At 40.8% G+C, this 21,304-nt stretch overlaps 1 protein-coding gene across 2 annotated transcripts in view; it reads left to right on the top strand.

Annotated features, from left to right (window-relative positions):
- The window catches only part of LOC110526154 (protein arginine N-methyltransferase 3), a 110,136-nt gene extending 98,127 nt beyond the window's left edge, over positions 1 to 12,009 (top strand). For both annotated transcript variants that reach the window (XM_021606802.3, XM_021606801.3), the window contains exon 16: positions 11,587 to 12,009. In XM_021606802.3, the coding sequence (XP_021462477.2) occupies positions 11,587 to 11,696 (110 nt within the window). In that variant the 3' untranslated portion in view covers positions 11,697 to 12,009. The remainder of the gene's footprint in view (positions 1 to 11,586) is intronic.
- The last annotated feature ends 9,295 nt before the right edge of the window (positions 12,010 to 21,304 follow it).

The raw sequence follows: 21,304 nt of genomic DNA, 5'->3' as shown, positions 1-21,304 counted from the left end.
CAGGCCTGGGAGAACTTGGAAAGGTTGAACACCAGGCGGGCTGCGACATTCTGGATACGTTGGAGGGGTTTGATGGCACAAGCGGTGAGCCCAGCCAACAGCAAGTTGCATTAGTCTAGACAGTAAAATAAACGCCAAACTGCTCATTTTTGTTTTCTTTTTCAAAATATATTTTCTACGGTGTGCCCTGGATAGGACCCAGCTCATTGGGTTTGTGACAGAGAAGAGGGGAAATATAATGATTTTCACGTAGACGAGGAATAGATTCACATTCACTTTGGGTGTGTCCCAAAAGGCACCCTATTCCCTATATAGGGCTTCTGACCAGGACACATAGGGCCCTAGTCAAAAGTAGTACACTATTTAGGGAATAGGGTGCCATTTGGGACGCCACCACTGACTGAGGAATCAGCATTGTCTTCTGACAGCCCTCTGCATGGTTGTCTTTAATTAAAAGTGCCTGCCTAGGCGATTTATTTGCTATAGCCGATTTATTTGCTAAATATCCTGTTCCTACAGCCCGCACCCAGCACAGTGTACCTGTGTGGAGGGGGTGATGGATAGGTTTTGGAGCCCCCCCAAAAAGAGTCCACACACTTAATTTGGCCCCTGAGTCATGAGTCTGAGTCGGGATACTGTGAAGTTACAAATAACTCTTGATAATGCGAACTTACTTTGAAAACGCTGACTTTGATGCATGGTTGAGTTTTTTCAGACAAAAAAAACATGGTATGTTACCTGTAAAAAAAACAATAAGCCAATGTTTATATGCCCTTTCAAGATTTACCACTGTCTTGCAGGTATACCGCCTTTTATAGATCCCAGTGCATAGCCAGCACCAGTGAGGGATGGGAGCTAAGAATTTCTGCCTCAAAACACCAGAATGAATCAAAGCTAAATCAATAAATCTTTGCGGATGAAGTGTTAGTTCCACTATGTTACATCATGCTAAAGAGTTTTGTGCGTGAAGGAGGAGTATTTCTTAAGTTTGACAATGTGCTTGAAAACTAGCTTAAATTTGACCATTGGCTTGCTAGCGCTACGCCAGTCAATTCAAATGAAACAAATTGGATGTTAACCAGCCAATGAACACACTCCTGAAGTGAACGCTTCCTCCATTAGCTAGCTAGCTACAGTAACATTTTATCCCAATTGTAATGACGTTGCCCTCTTTGGGTACAGCAAGCCCCATCCCCCTCTCCCTGCCTCCCTCAACTAGGCTGCTGTGGTCAGAGAGAGGTCGTAAGGGTGAATTGTCATAGAGAACAAAGAAATTTCTTCCACCTCACAGAACATGAGGTCCGAACAAATTTCATGTTCCAGAGAAGGTATAAAAGATCGGTGAAGAATTGTTGTATAAGATGAATGAGTGAGTCTGATACTGTTTGTAAAATTGTGTAATGTGATTTTGGACTGTTTAATGAAGGAAACTCCAATTCCCTTTTGAGTTTAACTAAATTAGAGGACCGCCCCTGAGCCCAGTTAGGGTCAGTCCCTTTTCTGCAATTCCGAATTAAACCCAACTTTGAGAAATTCCATGACCATGTTTCTCTCAATCACGGGAGTACAACGGCAGCTAGGAATTCGGTATCATTGAACGGGAAGAACGACAACCGCCGAATCATCCATTCCATATATGAGAGAGAGAGAGAGAGAGAGAGAGAGAGAGAGAGATATTCTGTTGGAGTCTCTAACTTTTCATTCTTGTCGAACACCACTTCCCTTTTGTCTCACAAGCCGGCACATTCTCCTATCATTTCTTGTAACCACATTTACCTTGTTGTTTTGTTTATGCATTTCTGTGAATTACTTAGTTAGTAATAAATACATTATTTAAGACAATTGATGTATGGATGACTCATAGTGAAGACTGGATTCGTGCAGATAACCAACAACTTACGACGTTTGGAATGTGACTAATGTGAGGTAAAATAAATAATTCATTAATCAAAAGACAATTGATCAGATATGAAAATATCTGAAAGGTTATATTGGGAAATTATAACTTTGTAATCTGAATATTTTCCTTGGTGCCCCGACTTCCTAGTTAATTACGGTTACATGATTAATCAGTTTGATCACGTAATACTAATTACAGAGAATCTTTGATAAAAACTAAGTCTTCAATTTAATGATTGTAAAGACACGACACAATGAGTTTTCATGAAGAAACTGCATGCCTGTTCTGCCACGGGTCAGTGCAGTATGCTACTGATGTCAGCTGTTGCTGAACTCTGAGAACAGACCCCCTTCATTTTGTGACAGCATGTCTACTACAACTTCCACAGCCAGCTGTCAAACTAGTGTAAATTTGGTTCCACAAAGTTTACTGCTTCAGTGTCAAGCTTTTATCCGGATGCCCCAAACAATCGGAAAGGGGATTCTACCCCTGTCCTTAGTAGTCCAATCCCTGTACCTTTTGCAGAATATCAGTCTGTCCCTGATGTTTTTCCTGGAGAAAATTGGCTTCTTTGCTGCCCTTCTTGACACCAGGCCATTCTCCAAAAGTCTTTGCTTCACTGTGCGTGCAGATGCACTCAGACCTGCCTGCTTCCATTCCTGAGCAAGCCCTTTACTGGTGGTGCCCGATCCCGCAGCTGAATCAACTTTAGGAGACGGTCCTGGCGCTTGCTGGACTTTCTTGGGCGCCCTGAAGCCTTCTTCACAACAATTGAACCGCTCTCCTTGAAGTTCTTGATGGTCTGATGAATGGTTGATTTAGGTGCAATCTTACTGGCAGCAATACCCTTGCCTGTGAAGCCCATTGTGCAAAGCAATGATGACGGCACGGGTTTCCTTGCAGGTAACCATGGTTGACACATGAACGATTCCAAGCACCACCCTCTTTTTGAAGCTTCCAGTCTGTTATTTGAACTCAATCAGCATGACAGAGTGATCTCTAGCCTTGTCCTCGTCAACACTCACACCTGTGTTAACGAGAGAATCACTGACACGATGTAAGCTGGTCCTTTTGTGGGAAGGCTGAAATGCAGTGGAAAAGTTTTTGGGGGATTCAATTAATTTGCATGGCAAAGAGGGACTTTGCAATTAATTGCGATTCATCTGATCACTCTTCATAACATTCTGGATTATATGCAAATTGCCATCATATAAACTGAGGCAGAAGACTTTGTAAAAATTAATACCACGACTGTGTGTGTATGTATATGTATGTATTTCTATGTATATATATATATATATATATGCAGTGCCTTGCGAAAGTATTCGGCCCCCTTGAACTTTGCAACCTTTTGCCACATTTCAGGCTTCAAACATAAAGATATAAAACTGTATTTTTTTGTGAAGAATCAACAACAAGTGGGACACAATCATGAAGTGGAACGACATTTATTGGATATTTCAAACTTTTTTAACAAATCAAAAACTGAAAAATTGGGCGTGCAAAATTATTCAGCCCCTTTACTTTCAGTGCAGCAAACTCTCTCCAGAAGTTCAGTGAGGATCGATGAATGATCCAATGTTGACCTAAATGACCAATGATGATAAATACAATCCACCTGTGTGTAATCAAGTCTCCGTATAAATGCACCTGCACTGTGATAGTCTCAGAGGTCCGTTAAAAGCGCAGAGAGCATCATGAAGAACAAGGAACACACCAGGCAGGTCCGAGATACTGTTGTGAAGAAGTTTAAAGCCGGATTTGGATACAAAAAGATTTCCCAAGCTTTAAACATCCCAAGGAGCACTGTGCAAGCAATAATATTGAAATGGAAGGAGTATCAGACCACTGCAAATCTACCAAGACATGGCCGTCCCTCTAAACTTTCAGCTCATACAAGGAGAAGACTGATCAGAGATGCAGCCAAGAGGCCCATGATCACTCTGGATGAACTGCAGAGATCTACAGCTGAGGTGGGAGACTCTGTCCATAGGACAACAATCAGTCGTATATTGCACAAATCTGGCCTTTATGGAAGAGTGGCAAGAAGAAAGCCATTTCTTAAAGATATCCTTAAAAAGTGTTGTTTAAAGTTTGCCACAAGCCACCTGGGAGACACACCAAACATGTGGAAGAAGGTGCTCTGGTCAGATGAAACCAAAATTGAACTTTTTGGCAACAATGCAAAACGTTATGTTTGGCGTAAAAGCAACACAGCTCATCACCCTGAACACACCATACCCACTGTCAAACATGGTGGTGGCAGCATCATGATTTGGGCCTGCTTTTCTTCAGCAGGGACAGGGAAGATGGTTAAAATTGATGGGAAGATGGATGGAGCCAAATACAGGACCATTCTGGAAGAAAACCTGATGGAGTCTGCAAAAGACCTGAGACTGGGACGGAGATTTGTCTTCCAACAAGACAATGATCCAAAACATAAAGCAAAATCTACAATGGAATGGTTCAAAAATAAACATATCCAGGTGTTAGAATGGCCAAGTCAAAGTCCAGACCTGAATCCAATCGAGAATCTGTGGAAAGAACTGAAAACTGCTGTTCGCAAATGCTCTCCATCCAACCTCACTGAGCTCGAGCTGTTTTGCAAGAAGGAATGGGAAATAATTTCAGTCTCTCGATGTGCAAAACTGATAGAGACATACCCCAAGCGACTTACAGCTGTAATCGCAGCAAAAGGTGGCGCTACCAAGTATTAACTTAAGGGGGCTGAATAATTTTGCACGCCCAATTTTTCAGTTTTTGATTTGTTAAAAAAGTTTGAAATATCCAATAAATGTCGTTCCACTTCATGATTGTGTCCCACTTGTTGTTGATTCTTCACAAAAAAATACAGTTTTATATCTTTATGTTTGAAGCCTGAAATGTGGCAAAAGGTCGCAAAGTTCAAGGGGGCCGAATACTTTCGCAAGGCACTGTATGGTCCCTTACAGCCATTCTTCAAGGGAAATGCCTAAAATGACGTCACAATGCTGTAGACACCTTGGGGAAAACGTGGAAAACGTAAGCTCATTCACAGCCATATAAGGAGTCATTGGCATGAGGCAGTTTCAAAAAATGCGGCACTTCCTGGTTGGATTTTTGTCTGGGTTTCGCCTGTAACATCAGTTCTGTGGCACTCACAGACAATATCTTTGCAGTTTTGGAAACGTCAGAGTGTCTTCTTTCCAAAGCGGTCAATTATATGCATAGTCGAGCATCTTTTCGTGACAAAATATCTTGTTTAAAACGGGAACGTTTTTCATCCAAAAATTAAAATAGCGCCCCCTAAATCCAACTGGTTAACTACACATCCTTGATGATATTACTAGATATTAATCTAGCGTGTCCTGCGTTGCATATGATCTGACTGAGCATACAAGTATCTAAGTATCTGACTGAGCGGAGGTAGGCAGAAGCAGGTGCGTAAACATTCATTCAAACAGCACTTTAGTGCGTTTGCATGGGTAAAGCTGCTTCGAGGTTGGCTGTTGTCGTTGTGTTCCTGGTTCGAGCCCAGGGAGGAGCGAGGAGAGGGACGGAAGCTATACTGTTAGACTGGCAATACTAAAGTGCCTATACAAATGGTATAGAGGGAAATAGTCCTATAATTCGTATAATAACTACAACTTAAGACTCATGTTAAAAGGAACCACCAGCTTTCATGTTCTGAGCAAGGAACTTAAAAGTTAGCTTTCTTACATAGCACATATTGCACTTTCACTTTCTTCTCCAACACTTTGTTTTTGCATTATTTAAACCAAATTGAACATGTTTCATTATTTATTTGAGGCTAAATTGATTTTATTGATGTATTATATTAAGTTAAAATAAGTGTTCATTCAGTATTGTTGTAATTGTCATTATTACAAATAAATAAATAAAAAAATTGGCCGATTTAATCGGTATCAGCTTTTTTGGTCGGTATCGGTATCGGCGTTGAAAAATCATAATCGGTCGACCTCTAATATACTGTGTGTATATATATATATATATATATATATATATACACACACACACACACAGTTGTGGCCAAAAGTTTTGAAAATTACACAAATATTAATTTCCACAAAGTTTGCTGCTTCAGTGTCTTTAGATATTTTTGTGAGATGTTACTATGGAAGAATACTGAAGTATAATTACAAGCATTTCATAAGTGTCAAAGGCTTTTATTGACAATTACATTAAGTTGATGCAAAGAGTCAATATTTGCAGTGTTGACCCTTCTTTTTCAAGACCTCTGCAATCCACCCTGGCATGCTGTCAATTAACTTCTGAGCCACATCCTGACTGATGGCAGCCCATTCTTGCATAATCAATGCTTGGAGTTTGTCAGAAATGTTTGGTTTTTGTTTGTCCACCCGCCTCTTGAGGATTCACCAAAGTTCTCAATGGGATTAATGTCTGGGGAGTTTCCTGGCCATGGACCCAAAATATTGATGTTTTGTTCCTCGAGCCACTAGGTTATCACTTTTGCCTTATGGCAAGGTGCTCCATCGTGCTGGAAAAGGCATTGCTAGTCACCAAACTGTTCCTGGGTGGTTGGGAGAAGTTGCTCTCGGAGGATGTGTTGGGACCATTCTTTATTCATGGCTGTGTTCTCAGGCAAAATTCTGAGTGAGCCCAATCCCTTGGCTGAGAAGCAACCCCACACAGGATGCGCTCACCTTGTCTTCTCCGGACAAGCTTTTATCCGGATGCCCCAAACAACCAGAAAGGGATTCATCATAGAAAATGACTTTAGCCCAGTTCTTAGTAGTCCAATCCCTGTACCTTTTGCAGAATATCAGTCTGTCCCTGATGTTTTTCCTGGAGAGAAGTGGCTTCTTTGCTGAGCAGTGTATATTACCGTTCAAAAGTTTGGGGTCACTTAGAAATGTCCTTGTTTTTGAAAGAAAAGCTAATTTGTTGTCCATTGAAATAACATAAAATGGGTCAGAAATACAGTGTCGACATTAAGGTTGTAAATGACTATTGTAGCTGGAAACCGCTGATTTTTAATGGAATATCTACAAAGGCGTACAGAGACCCATTATCAGCAACCATCACTCCTGTGTTCCAATGGCACGTTAGCTAATCCAAGTTTATAATTTTACAGGGCTAATTGATCATTAGAAAACCCTTTTGCAATCATGTTAGCACAGCTGAAAACTGTTGTACTGATTAGAGGCAATTGAACCAGCCTTCTTTAGACTAGTTGAGTATCTGGAGCATCCGCATTTGTGGGTTCGATTGCAGGCTCAAAATGGCCAGAAACAAATAACTTTCTTCTGAAACTACACTGACGCTATTCTTGTTCTGAGAAATGAAGGCTATTCCATTCGAGAAATTGCCAAGAAATTGAAGATCTCTTACAACGCTTTGTACTCCTCCCTTCACACAACAGTGCAAACTGCCTCTAACCAGAATAGAAAGAGGAGTGGGAGGCCTGTTAGATTAATTTAGTAACTATGTGTTCATTAACCAATTCAATTAAACTACTCAGTCTGCTATATCATAATTTGTAGGATACTGATAGAAATGAAGACCGACAGAGGCCCAGTCTACAATAGTACAATATGTAAATTTTTATTCATGGGAACGTTCTGGTCATAATACCATGTACATTGGTTTATATGCCTCACATTTCGTCATAAATGTCCCTCCTCCTCTCAGATACAATGGCAATATAGTTCACAAGCCTTCTCACATTTTCTGCCACCTGTTAAACAATCTACTACAAGCCCAAGGTATCTCCCCTCCCTGGGTGGGGACAGAATGTCCTGTAAGGAACACAGTATTCCAGCCGGTCTGACGATAGCTCCATTCGTTTCTAACAAGGAACACTAAGTCCTTGTTCTAATTCTTGACTCTAAAACTACACACCGTATTTTCAGTATTATGATTCTAATAAGATTCATACATTCATACAGTAACGGAGTACTATTCTGTTTAGTTATATTTATAACCTAAATGTATATTTAATTTAGTAATTATTCATAAAAATCCCATAACAAGGCCCCAGTGCACAACTGAGCAAGAGGACAAGTACATTAGAGTGTCTAGTTTGAGAAACGGATGCCTCACAAGTCCTCAACTGGCAGCTTCATTAAATAGTACCCGCAAAACACCAGTATCAACGTCAACAGTGAAGAGGTTACTCCGGGATGCTGGCCTTCTAGGCAGAGTTGCAAAGAAAAAGCCTTATCTCAGACTGGCCAATAAAAAATGTGTTATAGACAGACAAATCTATGTTTGAAGTGTTCGGATCACAAAGAAGAATGAAAATGAAAAGATGCTGGAGGAGTGCATGTGATGGTCAGGGGGTGCTTTGGTGGTGGTCATGTGGTAGATTTATACAGGGTAAAGGGATCTTGAGGAAGGAAGGCTATCACCCCATTTTGCAACTGCATGCCATACCCTGTGGACGGCACTTCATTGGAGCCAATTTTCTGCTACAACAGGACAATGACCCAAAGCACAGCTCCAAACTATGCAATAACTTTTTAGGGAAGAAGCAGTCAGCTGGTATTCTGTCTATAATGGAGTGGCCAGCACAGTCACCGGATCCCAACCCTATTGAGCTGTTGTGGGAGTAGCTTGACCGTATAGTACGCAAGAAGTGCCCATCAAGCCAATCCAACTTGTGGGAGGTGCTTCAGGAAGCATGGGGTGAAATCTCTTCAGATTTCCTCAACAAATTGAGAAGTAGAATGCCAAAGGTCTGCAAGGCTGTAATTGCTGAAAATTGAGGTTTCTTTGACGAAAGCAAAGTTTGAAGGACACAATTATTATTTCAATGAAAAATCGTTATTTATAGCCTTGTCAATGTCTTGACTATATTTCCTATTCAATTTGCAACTAATTTCATGTATGTTTCATGGAAAACAAGGACATTTCTAAGTGACCCCAAACTTTTGAACGGTAGTGTGTGTATATATATATTAAAGTGATCCGCTGATTAGCCAGCTCAGCTAATGAGCCAACGTGACGTCACCTTATATGAGGAATTAGCAAGGATTTTTGAAACATCCACAAGTTTGAGGTAGGGTTTTTTAAGTGTTTTTTCTAAATGTATGTTTTGGCCACAAATACGAGTAATAGGACGAGTCAACAACATTATTTGTGTAGGAGTTAAAGGGATACTTCGGATTTGGTCAGAGTCCCTTCGCAGTCATTGTGCTAACGCCAGTTAGCATTGGCTCGCAAAACTACCTCTAGCTTCCTTCATACTGGACTAAGAGACATACAAATAGTATCCAAGACTTCATCTGACTCTGGGGAAGTATCCCTTTAACAGAATATTTACTTCTAAAAGTGAGATTTTCACTACATTATTACTTTAAGAAAATCCTCAATTACCTAAAAATGTGTCATTAGTGTTACTGTCATTGGTGTTACTCCCCTACTGGTTGCAGTGGCACAATGTTATAATACTGGTAACAATTATTTAAAGTCATTAGTCATATTAGCTGATTTAGTATGGGAAGTTAATTTCCAAAATGCCATGCCCAAATTCCCCCACAATTCAAGAACGACCCTGTTATTAATACAGAGAAACCGATACACACACATTCACTCTCATACCCCCCTCCCCTCCGCCAAAAACACACACACGTAGGAATACACAAACTGATACACTATTAACTCTCATAACCCCCCCCCCACACACACACACACACACACACTGTCTCCTCCGCTTCCTCTGCTCCAGTGTGTACATCACTCCGCTGTAATGGAGTGACAGCCTCGGAGCGTGGCGCCCAGAGACTTTGCTATGTTGACAGTGTTGCCACAGTGACAGTTCAGATGAGACAGTCATCGGCAGTAGCAGCTTCGCTCAGGAAAACGCCACCGTCAGCGTTTTTTTTTCTTCTCTCCGTGTCCTCCTCTAACCTCCATCAATAGGGAACGCCTGGCATAGAGGAGGACTTGTTTGCCGATTGGGTAAACATTCATTTACCCCCGGCAGACACACGTGGAGTTAATCAAAGTGATTATATGTTGTAATTATCACACCTTCTCCTCCTGCCCCCCCCCCCCCCCTATATTGCCAACACACTGTGGTGTGCAATCATACTGAAACACGTGAGGTTCACCACACCATCTGGCTATGCACACACACCCACACACCCTCTCTCTCACTGACGCACACTCACAGACACTTTCTCTCACTCACACACAAATGCTCTGTCTCTCTCTCGTAGACACATACCAAAGCACGTATACAGTGAGCTCCAAAAGTATAGGGACAGTAACACGTGTCGTTGCTTTGGCGCTCTGCTTCAACACTTTGGATGTGAAATGATGCAATGACTATGTGGTTTAAGAGGTTGAACCATTACATAGCGCCCCCCCCCCCCCCCCCCCCCCTTCACTTGAGTATTAAAGTAGTAAAAAGTGTAGCATTTGGTCCCATATTCATAGCACACACTGACTACATCAGGCTTGTGACTCAACACATTTGTTGGATGCATTTGCTATCTGTTTTGGATGCGTTTCAGATAATACATCTACTGGGCTCAATAGACATGAATGGTAAATAATGTATTGTGTCAATTTGGAGTCACTTTTACTGTAAATAAGAATATAATATTTTTCTTAACACTTCTACATTTAATGTGGATGCTACCATGATTACGGATAATCCTGAATGAATTGTGAATAATTATGAGTGAGAAAGGTCGATGCGCAAATATCATACCTCAAGACTTTTTGGGGGGGTTATGCTATTTGTGCATCACTAATCATTATTCTTGTTAACTCGAAATGACACAATGACAAGGTTCCAGTTGAACAAAGTTTACTATACCGTATGAACACACTACAAGGTAGCCATTCCACTCAAGGCTAGGTCCATCAACTACAAGACTCCCTGCGTAGGCGCACTCTTAACCGAGTGATAGCCCCGTAGTAACAGAAATATAGGGATACTTAAAACATGAACTTAACAATTCTCACTCATTGTTATTCACGATTCACTGAGGATTATCCGTAATCATGGTAGCATCCACATTAATGTAGAGGTGCTGGAGCAAAAACAACTAAAAATGTGTCACTGTCCCAGTACTTTTGGAGCTCACTGTATGTCCCTACACACATCCACTCTTCTACATGCATCAAATCCTCAAATCCTCTCTCTCTCTCTCTCTCTCTCTCTCTCTCTCTCTCTCTCTCTCTCTCTCTCTCTCTCTCTCTCTCTCTCTCTCTCTCTCTCTCTCTCTCTCTCTCTCTCTCTCTCTCTCTCTCTCTCTCTCTCTCTCTCTCTCTCTCTCTCTCTCTCTCTCTCTCTCTCTCTCTCTCTCTCTCTCTCTCTCTCTCTCTCTCTCTCTCTCTCTCACACACACAAACACATTGGCGCTTTGGAGTACCTGGATTTAATACATTTTACTCTGATCAATTAATGTATTTATTTATTATGTATTGATTTTGAATTATTGGCCTGAGAGTATATTCAATGTGCTGATGTTGATGTGGCACTCCGGGACTATAACTGAATAGCCCTACTCTTAAACTGCCTAGGAGGGGTTCTGCCTCTAGACTCAGTGTAGCATATTACCATTAATGGTCGAGTTTAGGATTGGGGGAGGGGACGCTGATCCTAGATCTGTTCCTAGGGAAACTTCACCCTGCAGCGCTCCAATACAGGTGAACAGAAGTCAAAGGTTGGTGCTCAGCCTCTCACTTTTATTGTTGGTTTTCCTCTTTAGGGGAGGAGCTTCAGGGACGGATCACCATACGCAAAAACAAAAAGGATCCCCGCTCGCTGTTCATCACCTTTGACCTCCATGACATGAAGCAGACCTACAGCCTGCAGTGAGTTCACTGATCACATGACTACGATCATCAATAGTGTGGCTGAACTGAAATATTCCCCAGACTTTGCCAAAACAATTAGTATTATTATGGTTGTTATTATGAAATGTTTAACTCTTATGGAATCAGAAACAGCTTATCTTCATATGGAGCAGTAAATGTAGATAATATAGGGATTTGTTTAAAAAAAAAATTGAAAGTTAGACTGACAGAGTGGTGAGACAGGGAGAGTATGAAGAGTGCTTGAACAACAAGCTGTAGAGTTCACTGCATTTTTAATGCCATACCTGTTAATAAACACATTCCCTCATACAGAATCTGAGTTGATTTCTTGGCAAGCGGCATTTCTCAAAAATGTTTCTACTTGGCTGTGGAAACATTTTTCACTTTTGCACAGAGTCAACACTTTCCTGTGACATTCCCATTTTATCCTGATACACAAAGTTAGGCTGGATAACACATATTTTTTGATTTTTAAGGCAATTTTCAATCAGTTAAAGGTCAAATCTGGTAAAAATGGGCATGAGGGAAATAGTAATAGATTTAGGTCAAATATCCTGAAATGATCATCAAAACTGAGTGGATTATCAAACATATATTTATTTTTTTAACCTTTCTTTAACTAAGCAAGTCAGTTAAGAACAAATTCTTATTTTCAATGACGGCCTAGGAACAGTGGGTTAACTGCCTGTTCAGGGGCAGAATGACAGATTTGTACCTTGTCAGCTCGGGGGTTTGAACTTGCAACCTATGCACTTTGACTATAGAATGGATACAATGATAGTTACTTTTCATACCGTTTAATGCATTAAGATATGCAAATATACAGGAAGGTTGAACATTCTGATGTTTTCAGATACAGTTATGGTCTGTTATGGTCTGTAGAACCACCAATTACCCTTCTCAGATGAGGTAGACCAGGGCTCTCGTCCTGTAGGGTTTCACTCCAACCGCAGTTATAACTAACCTGATTCATCTTGTAAACTAGCTAAATATTATAATCCGGTGTGCTAGATTAGGGTTGGAATGAAAACCTACATGACGGTAGTTCTCCAGGAACAGGGTTGGAGAGCACTGATGTTGACCCTTTGAGAAAACTGCAGGAGACCACACATTCTGGGCCAGAGATATTGAAACTATAATGTAATTTTTAAGGGATAAAATGTACAAGCAGCCAAATGGGATAGTCACACATTTTGACCAAATTCACTGAACATACTATGATAATATAAACGGACTATTTGCATACATACAGTACATACTTAGATTATGGAATAAAAATGTTTGTTACTTTTGTCATAATTATTATGCTTTGAGTCATGCATATACAAAGAAAAATTATATTTTCCATCATTTTGGCTAAACTTGGGCATTAGCGAACAAAAATTACTTTCTCAGACAGTGTAGAGCCCTTCAAACTACACAGCAAGACACTTCTGAACAATAAGGATCTGACATTCTGTGGTAGAGATATTGGAACTAAGGGGGCAAGTGTAAATGCGGTTAAAAGTTGACATTTTTGAGGTAATGATAGATTTCGGCCATATTCACTGAATATAAAATAAATGTACACTGAGTATACAAAAACATTAAGAACACCTGCTCTTTCCATGACATAGACTGACCAGGTGAAGCTATGATGCTTTGATGTCACTTGTTAAATCCACTTCAGTCAGTGTGGATAAAGTGGAAATAGACAGGTTAAAGAAGGATTTTTAAGCCTTCAGACAATTGAGACATCGATTGTGTATTTGTGCAATTGAGGGTGAATCGGCAAGACAAAATATTTAAGTGCCTTTGAAAGGGGTATGGTAGTAGGTGCCAGGTCACACCGGTTTTCACACTCAACAGTGTCCTGTTTGTATCAAGTATGGTCCACCGCCCAAAGGACATCCAGCCAACTTCACACAACTGTGGGAAACATTAGAGTCAACATAGGCCAGCATCCCTGTGGAAAGCTTTCGATAACTTGGAGGGTTCATGCCCTGGCGAATTGAGGCTGTTTTGAGGGCAAAAGGGGAAGGGGTTTGCAACTCAATATTAGGAAGGTGTTCCTAATTTTTGGTATACTCAGTGTACAGTCGTGGCCAAATGTTTTGAGAATGACACAAATATTAATTTTCACAAAGTCTGCTGCCTCAGTTTGTATGATGGCAATTTGCATATACTCCAGAATGTTATGAAGAGTGATCAGATGAATTTCAATTAATTGCAAAGTCCCTCATTGCCATGTAAAACTTTTCCACTGCATTTCAGCCCTGCCACAAAAGGTCCAGCTGATATCATGTTAGTGATTCTCTCGTTAACACAGGTGTGAGAGTTGATGAGGACAAGGCTGATTGAGTTCAAATAACAGACTGGAAGCTTCACAAGGAGGGTGGTGCTTGGAATCATTGTTCTTCCTCTGTCAACCATGGTTACCTACAAGGAAACACGTGCCGTCATCATTGCTTTGCACAAAAAGGGCTTCACAGGCAAGGATATTGCTGCCAGTAAGATTGCACCTAAATCAACCATTTATCGGATCATCAACAACTTCAAGGAGAGAGGTTCAATTGTTATGAAGAAGGCTTCAGGGTGCCCAAGAAAGTCCAGCAAGCACCAGTACCGTCTCCTAAAGTTGATTCAGCTGCGGGATCGGGGCACCACCAGTACAGAGCTTGCTCAGGAATGGCAGCAGGCAGGTGTGAGTGCATCTGCACGCACAGTGAGGCAAAGACTTTTGGAGGATGGCCTGGTGTCAAGAAGGGCAGCAAAGAAGCCACTTCTCTCCAGGCAAAACATCAGGGACAGACTGATATTCTGCAAAAGGTACAGGGATTGGACTACTAAGAACTGGGTTAGGGCTACAGTCATTTTCTATGATGAATCCCTTTCTGGTTGTTTGGGGCATCCGGATAAAAGCTTGTCCGGAGAAGACCAGGTGAGCGCTACCATCAGTCCTGTGTCATGCCAACCGTAAAGCATCCTGTGTGGGGTTGCTTCTCAGCCAAGGGATTGGGCTCACTCAGAATTTTGCCTGAGAACACAGCCATGAATAAAGAATGGTCCCAACACATCGTCCGAGAGCAACTTCTCCCAACCATCCAGGAACAGTTTGATGACTAGCAATGCCTTTTCCAGCACAATGGAGCACCTTGCCATAAGGCAAAAGTGATAACTAAGTGGCTCGAGGAACAAAACATCAATATTTTGGGTCCATGGCCAGGAAACTCTCCAGACCTTAATCCCATTGAGAACTTGTGGTGAATCCTCAAGAGGCGGTTGGACAAACAAAAACCAACCATTTCTGACAAACTCCAAGCATTGATTATGCAAGAATGTCCTGCCATTAGTGGCTCAGAAGTTAATTGACAGCATGTCAGGGTGGATTGCAGAGGTCTTGAAAAAGAAGGGTCACTGGAAAAAACTGCAAATATTGACTCTTTGCATCAACTTTGTGTAATTGTCAATAAAAGCCTTTGACACTTATGAAATGCTTGTAATTATACTTCAGTATTCTTCCATAGTAACATCTCACACAAAAATATCTAAAGACACTGAAGCAGCAATCTTTGTGGAAATTAATATTTGTGTCATTTTCAAAACCTTTGGCCACAACTGTGTGTGTATGTATATATATATATATATATATGGGCCTTTTTCCCCATTCCTAGCATATACATGTGATTAAACTAATTGTGTTCTAAACTGAAGATCATGAGTTAGCTTATTATTGGAGTCAGGTGTGTTAGCTGGGACTGAGGCAAAAGTGTGACACCATCCAGGTCCCCGAGGACTAGAGTTGCCCATCCCTGGTTTATATTGATATGTTCAGTAACTTTGGTCACAATCTGTGACTATCCTATTACAGTGGGGTCTCCTGTAGTTTTCTCATAGTGTCTACGTCAGGTGTTCCTGGAGCGCTACCCTCCTGTAGGTTTTCACTCCAACCCCATTTGTAACTAACCTGGTTCAGCTTATAAACCAGCTAATTATTTGAATTAGGTGTGCTAGATTAGGATCGGAGTGAAAACCTACAGGACAGTGGCTCTCCAAGAATAGATTTGGAGAGCCCTGGTCTAGGTCATCTGAAAAGGGTACTTGGTGGGTACTGTTGCTGAAAATCTGAAATAAAATCTGAATGTTCATCCTTTCTGTATATTTGCTTGTCTTAAAGCATAATAACTGAATGAAATAAACCATTAACACATCCATAATCCAAGTGTTTATGTTTGATAATTGACTGATTGGTTGAGAATGTCAGGATATTTGACAAAAATATATTTCTTAACTCAACAAAAAAGGAAACGTCCCCTTTTCAGGACCCTGTCTTTCAAAGATAATTTGTAAAAAATCTAAATCACTTCACAGATCTTCATTGTAAAGGGTTTAAACACTGCTTCCCATGCTTGTTCAATGAACCATAAACAATTAATGAACATGCACCTGTGGAACGGTCATTAAGACACTAACAGCTTACAGATGGTAGGCAATTAAGGTCACAGTTATGAAAGCTAAAGACACTAAAGAGGCCTTTCTACTGACTCGGAAAAACACCAAAAGAAAGATGCCCAGGGTCCCTGCTCATCTGCATGAACGTGCCTTATGCATGCTGCAAGGAGGCATGAGGACTGCAGATGTGGTCAGTGCAATAAATTGCAATGTCCGTACTGTGAGATGCCTAAGACAGCGCTACAGGGAGACAGGACGGATAGCTGATCATCCTCGCAGTGGGAGATCACGTGTAACAACACCTGCACAGGATCGGTACATCCGAACATCACACCTGCGGGACAGGTACAGGAAGGCAACTACGACTGCCCGAGTTACACCAGGAATGTGCAATCCCTCCATCAGTGCTCAGACTGTCCTCAATAGGCTGAGAGAGGCTGGATTGTGGGCTTGTAGGCCTGTTGTAAAGGCAGGTCCTTACCAGACATCACCGGCAACAATGTCGCCTATGGGCACAAACCCACAGGGTCCGTCATGGTCTGGGGCGGTGTGTCACAGCATCATCGGACTGAGCTTGTTGACATTGCAGGCAATCTCAAAGCTGTGCGTTACATGGAAGACCTCCTCCCTCATGTGGTACTTATGTGTTGAATCTGAGGGTGAGGGCTAGTGCCATTCCCCCCAGAAATGTCCGGGATCTTGCAGGTGCCTTGGTGGGTGGGGTAACATCTCACAGCAAGAACTGGCAAATCTGGTGCAGTCCATGAGGAGGAGATGCACTGCAGTTCTTAATGCAGCTGGTGGCCAAACCAGATACTGACTGTTACTTTTGATTTTGACCCCCCCCCCCCCCCCCCCCCCCCTTTGTTCAGGGACACATTATTCCATTTCTGTTAGTCACATGACTGTGGAACTTGTTCAGTTTATGTCTCAGTTGTTGAATCTTATGTTCATACAAATATTTACACATGTTAAGTTTGCTGAAAAAAAAGCAGTTGCAAGTGAGAGGACATGGATTTTTTTGCTGAGTTTATTTCCATTGTGCCCATTTTCACCAGGTTTGACCTTTAACCCATTGAAATGTGCCTTATAAAACTAAATGTAACGTGTTATTTTGCCTAACTGTGTCACCCGATCACTGTTTGATCTAGTACAGATGACAGCCTTTAAACAAGAAAAAGCAAGCACTTTTTCCAGATTGTCAGGTCTACTACTAGCAGCATATAGTCTGCATCCCAAATGGCATAAAGCTCTGGTCAAAGCTCTGGTCAAAAGTAATGCACTATGTAGGGAATACGGTGCCATTTGGGACGTCATCACAGTGAGTTTTATTTCTGCCCTAAAAAAAGTCTGACAAAAACCTTCCCCTCTGCATACTCCATTGAGGTCTGCTGACAACAGAATGCTTTTCCACTCTCTTCCTTAGATCATGAATCATAAGTTCTGAAAATCTTTCAATACTTGTGCCGTGAATAAATGGTCTTATTAGGGGTTCACCACAAAGCTGTGAAGACCCATTATTATTGTCTTTTCTTTTTTTACATGGCTAAATAACTCAAGCATAGATTGGTGACTTTTTGTTCTAATTCGAAAGCTAAGGGATTGGTCAAAAGATGGCAGGGTTATTGACAAATCAAAACTCAGACATGTCCATTTAAACCAGTGTAAATCCACCCCACAGTGGCCTATCAACTTGAAACTTGTTATTGTTATCATGGACATCCCTAAGATGAACCACACTGAATTTGGTATTGATATCTCAAAAAACAAACATTTTAACAATTCATTCTTTATATTTGTAACGCTAACTCTCAAAATCATCTGCATTCATCTTCTCCTCGTGAACCAGGAGAGTCAGGTTCACTCCAGATGTTGTATTTAGTCTCATTACATCAGTCTTTAATGGTTCTAAGAAAAAATGGTTGCTGCTTTTAAATATGGCCGCACTGTACCTATAGATGCACGTTAGCACATATGCTAATCTTCTCATGAACCATAAGTCAGATTGACTCCAGATGTAGTATATAGATTCAAACAATGAATTAGCCTCTAATGGATTTGACAATGATTAGTTGCTGCATTCAAAGTCGGCCACACTACACCACTAAATGGCACCATATGGCACCATATGACACTAGGCCTACAAGAACTGAGACGATTCTGATATCTGTTGAATTATTGTTTGTGCATGCGTGTGAGTGTGGAGTGATAGACAAAGGAAGAAATAGATGCTGTGTGGAGTAAACTAGTAGAGGGGACAGTCCATGTCTACATTTCAAAATTCCCCAACATAGAGTACAGCAAGGAGTATAGAGCCATTGGCAGAAAGATACTTGCAAGATATCTATGCTTAAAGCACAAGGGTGCAGAGCCATGGGTGAGTGGATACCCTTTCTAAGCACAACTTCCACAGGTTGTACAGTGCCTTCAGTAAGTATTCATACCCCTTGACTTAGTCCCCATTTTGTTGTGTTACAGCCTGAATTCAAAATGTATTATATAGATTTTGTTTTATCTCACCCATCTACACATAATACCCCATAATGACAAAGTGAAAAAGTGTTTTTAGAAATGTTTGCAAATTTATTGGAAATGAAATACATACATATCTAATTTACATAAGTGTTCACACCCCTGAGCCAATACGTTGTAGAAGCTCCTTTGGCGGCGATTACATATGTGACTCATTTTAGTTAAGAGCTTTGTACACCTGGATTGTGCCCATTTTTTTTTTTTTTTTTTAAGTTGCCAGACAGCCATTTTCAAGTCTTACCATAGATTTGCAAGATGATTTAAGTCAAAACTGTAACTAGGCCACTCAGGAACATTGAATGTTGTCCTGCTGAAAGGTGAATTTGTCTCCCAGTGTCTGTTGAAAAGCAGACTGAACCAGGTTTTCCTCTAGGATTGTGCCTGTGCTTATAGCTGTATTCTTTTTATCCTAAAAAACTCCCTATTCCTTGCCGATGACAAGCATACTGATAACATGCAGCCACCACCATGCTGGAAAATATGTGTTGTGTTAGATTTGACCCAAACGTAACACTTTCTATTCAGGACAAAAAGTTCATTTCTTTGCCACATTTTTTGCAGTATTACTTAAGTGCCTTGTTGCAATCAAGATGCATGTTTATTTTTTATTCTGTACAGGCTTCCTTCTTTTCACTCAGTTTTTTTAGGTTAGTATTGTGGAGTAACTACAGTGTTGTTGATCCGTCCTCAGTTTTCTCATATCACAACGATTAAACTCTTAACAGTTTTAAAATCACCATTGACCTCATGGTGAAATCCCTGAGCCGTTTCCTTCCTCTCTGGCAACTGAGTAAGGAAGGACACCTGTATCTTTGTAGTGACTGGGTGTATTGGTACACCATCCAAAGCCTAATTAATAACTTCCCCATGCTCAAAGGGATATTATTCAACATCAGCTTTTTTTCTTTCTTTTTTTTTACACATTTACAAATCGTTACCTTTCTTTGCGAGGCATTGAAAAGCCTCCCTGGCCTTTGTGGTTGAAATCTGTGCTTGAAATTCACTACTTGATTGAGGGACCTTTATCTGTATGTGTAGGGTACAGAGATGGGATAGTCATTAAAAAATAATGTTAACCACTATTATTGAACACGGAATAAGTCCATGCAATGCATTGTGCAATTTGTTAAGCACAAACAGGTTGAATACTTATTGACTAGACATTTCAGCGTTACATTTTTTATTAATTTTTAAAATGTTCTACAAAGAAAACGTATGGGGTATTATTGTGTGTAGATCAGTGAGACAACATCACCCTTTAATCCATTTGAAATGCAGGCTGTAACACAACAAAATGTGGAAAAGGTTAAGTGGTGTGGATACTTTCTGAAGTCGCTGTATGTTGCATTATAGAATTATAGCTCCGCTCAGTGATTTCTGCATACCAGGTCACCAACAAAACTTTAACAATAGCGCAAATACATGCAAACACCACTTGATTTCTATGACTTGTCTCGCTTACAGATTATCTGAAATGTCACTACTTCAAACAATGTTTTCTTACAGACATTGTTCACCAAATGTTTCAGCCAAAAGACAAGGCAAGAAAGAGCTCTGGGCATTCAATGGAGGCCAAAAATAAGCCCCTCCTCCTATAGCTCCTCCCACCACCAGCCTCCTCTGATATAATCATCCCCAAACCCAACATTTTGGCAACAGGGTGTTCTCCAGGGCACCACCCAGACAATGGAACTCCACGCCTTCATCTGTCTGTGGTGGTTGGTAACCAATGGTTATGTAATTGGTTTTAAATCTGAGCTTTGACTATAGCATACTTTGCTGTCACACCTCCTGTGCAAATGAATGTGTCTTCTTGTGTGGAGTAGGGTAAATAATGGATGAGCACAAATCAAATCTTTCCATGTGTGTGGTGTAGCATTAAAGTAAGGCTATGGCCACTTCAATATCTTAAGCTTTTAAAATATATATATGGATTACATGGATAATATCCATTTTTTTTTTTAAGTGTTTCCTCCAAAGTATGAGCTTGTTTTGTTTTGGATGTATTGTTTTCATATGTATTATTGTTGTTTCATGTTTAATATACCCAATTAAAATATCAATAACATATGTATATACTTTTGACAAATCTTAAATGACCCATGGATGTTGTGTGCTTATAGATTATTGTTATTAGGCTATTATTCTTGCTAAATATCGTTAATAATTAACGGGTTAAAAAAAAAAAAACATGCCTCCTAAAGAGGTTCCTTGAAGGACGTTTTCAAAAAGGTTCTTCAAAGAACATTTTCAAACGGGTACCCTCGAGGAACACTGCATTTCAAAAAAGGTTCCCCCACAGTGGCAACTCAAAAAGGATCCTCGAATAACCTTTTCTTCTAAGAGTAGTCTGTCTCCTGCCCTCTCCCATTCTGTGTCTTGAGGAAGGTGTGAGTGGTACAAGGAAAGGGGAGCAGAAATCAATTACAATTATTCTCTGTTGACAAAGTAATTAAACCTTGGAGCAGCCAGCTAATTTAGCAGCGCGAGGCCCTTATCTGTAGAGGCCCAGATTTACGAGGGGCGCGGGCCACACGGGCGCAGTAAGCATTGCAGGTGTTTATCGCACATTTAATAAGGTACGCAGGCTACAGTGACGAGCTCGTTAAAAGACACTGCGAGGTCGCTGGACCGTTTCTGCGGGGT

The sequence above is a fragment of the Oncorhynchus mykiss genome, chromosome 6 (assembly GCF_057628025.1).
Source record: "Oncorhynchus mykiss isolate SJ-2025 chromosome 6, ASM5762802v1, whole genome shotgun sequence".
In the NCBI taxonomy this organism is placed as follows: domain Eukaryota; kingdom Metazoa; phylum Chordata; class Actinopteri; order Salmoniformes; family Salmonidae; genus Oncorhynchus; species Oncorhynchus mykiss.
The sequence above is the reverse complement of the archived record's forward strand: the minus strand, read 5'-3'. Positions and strand labels throughout refer to the sequence as shown.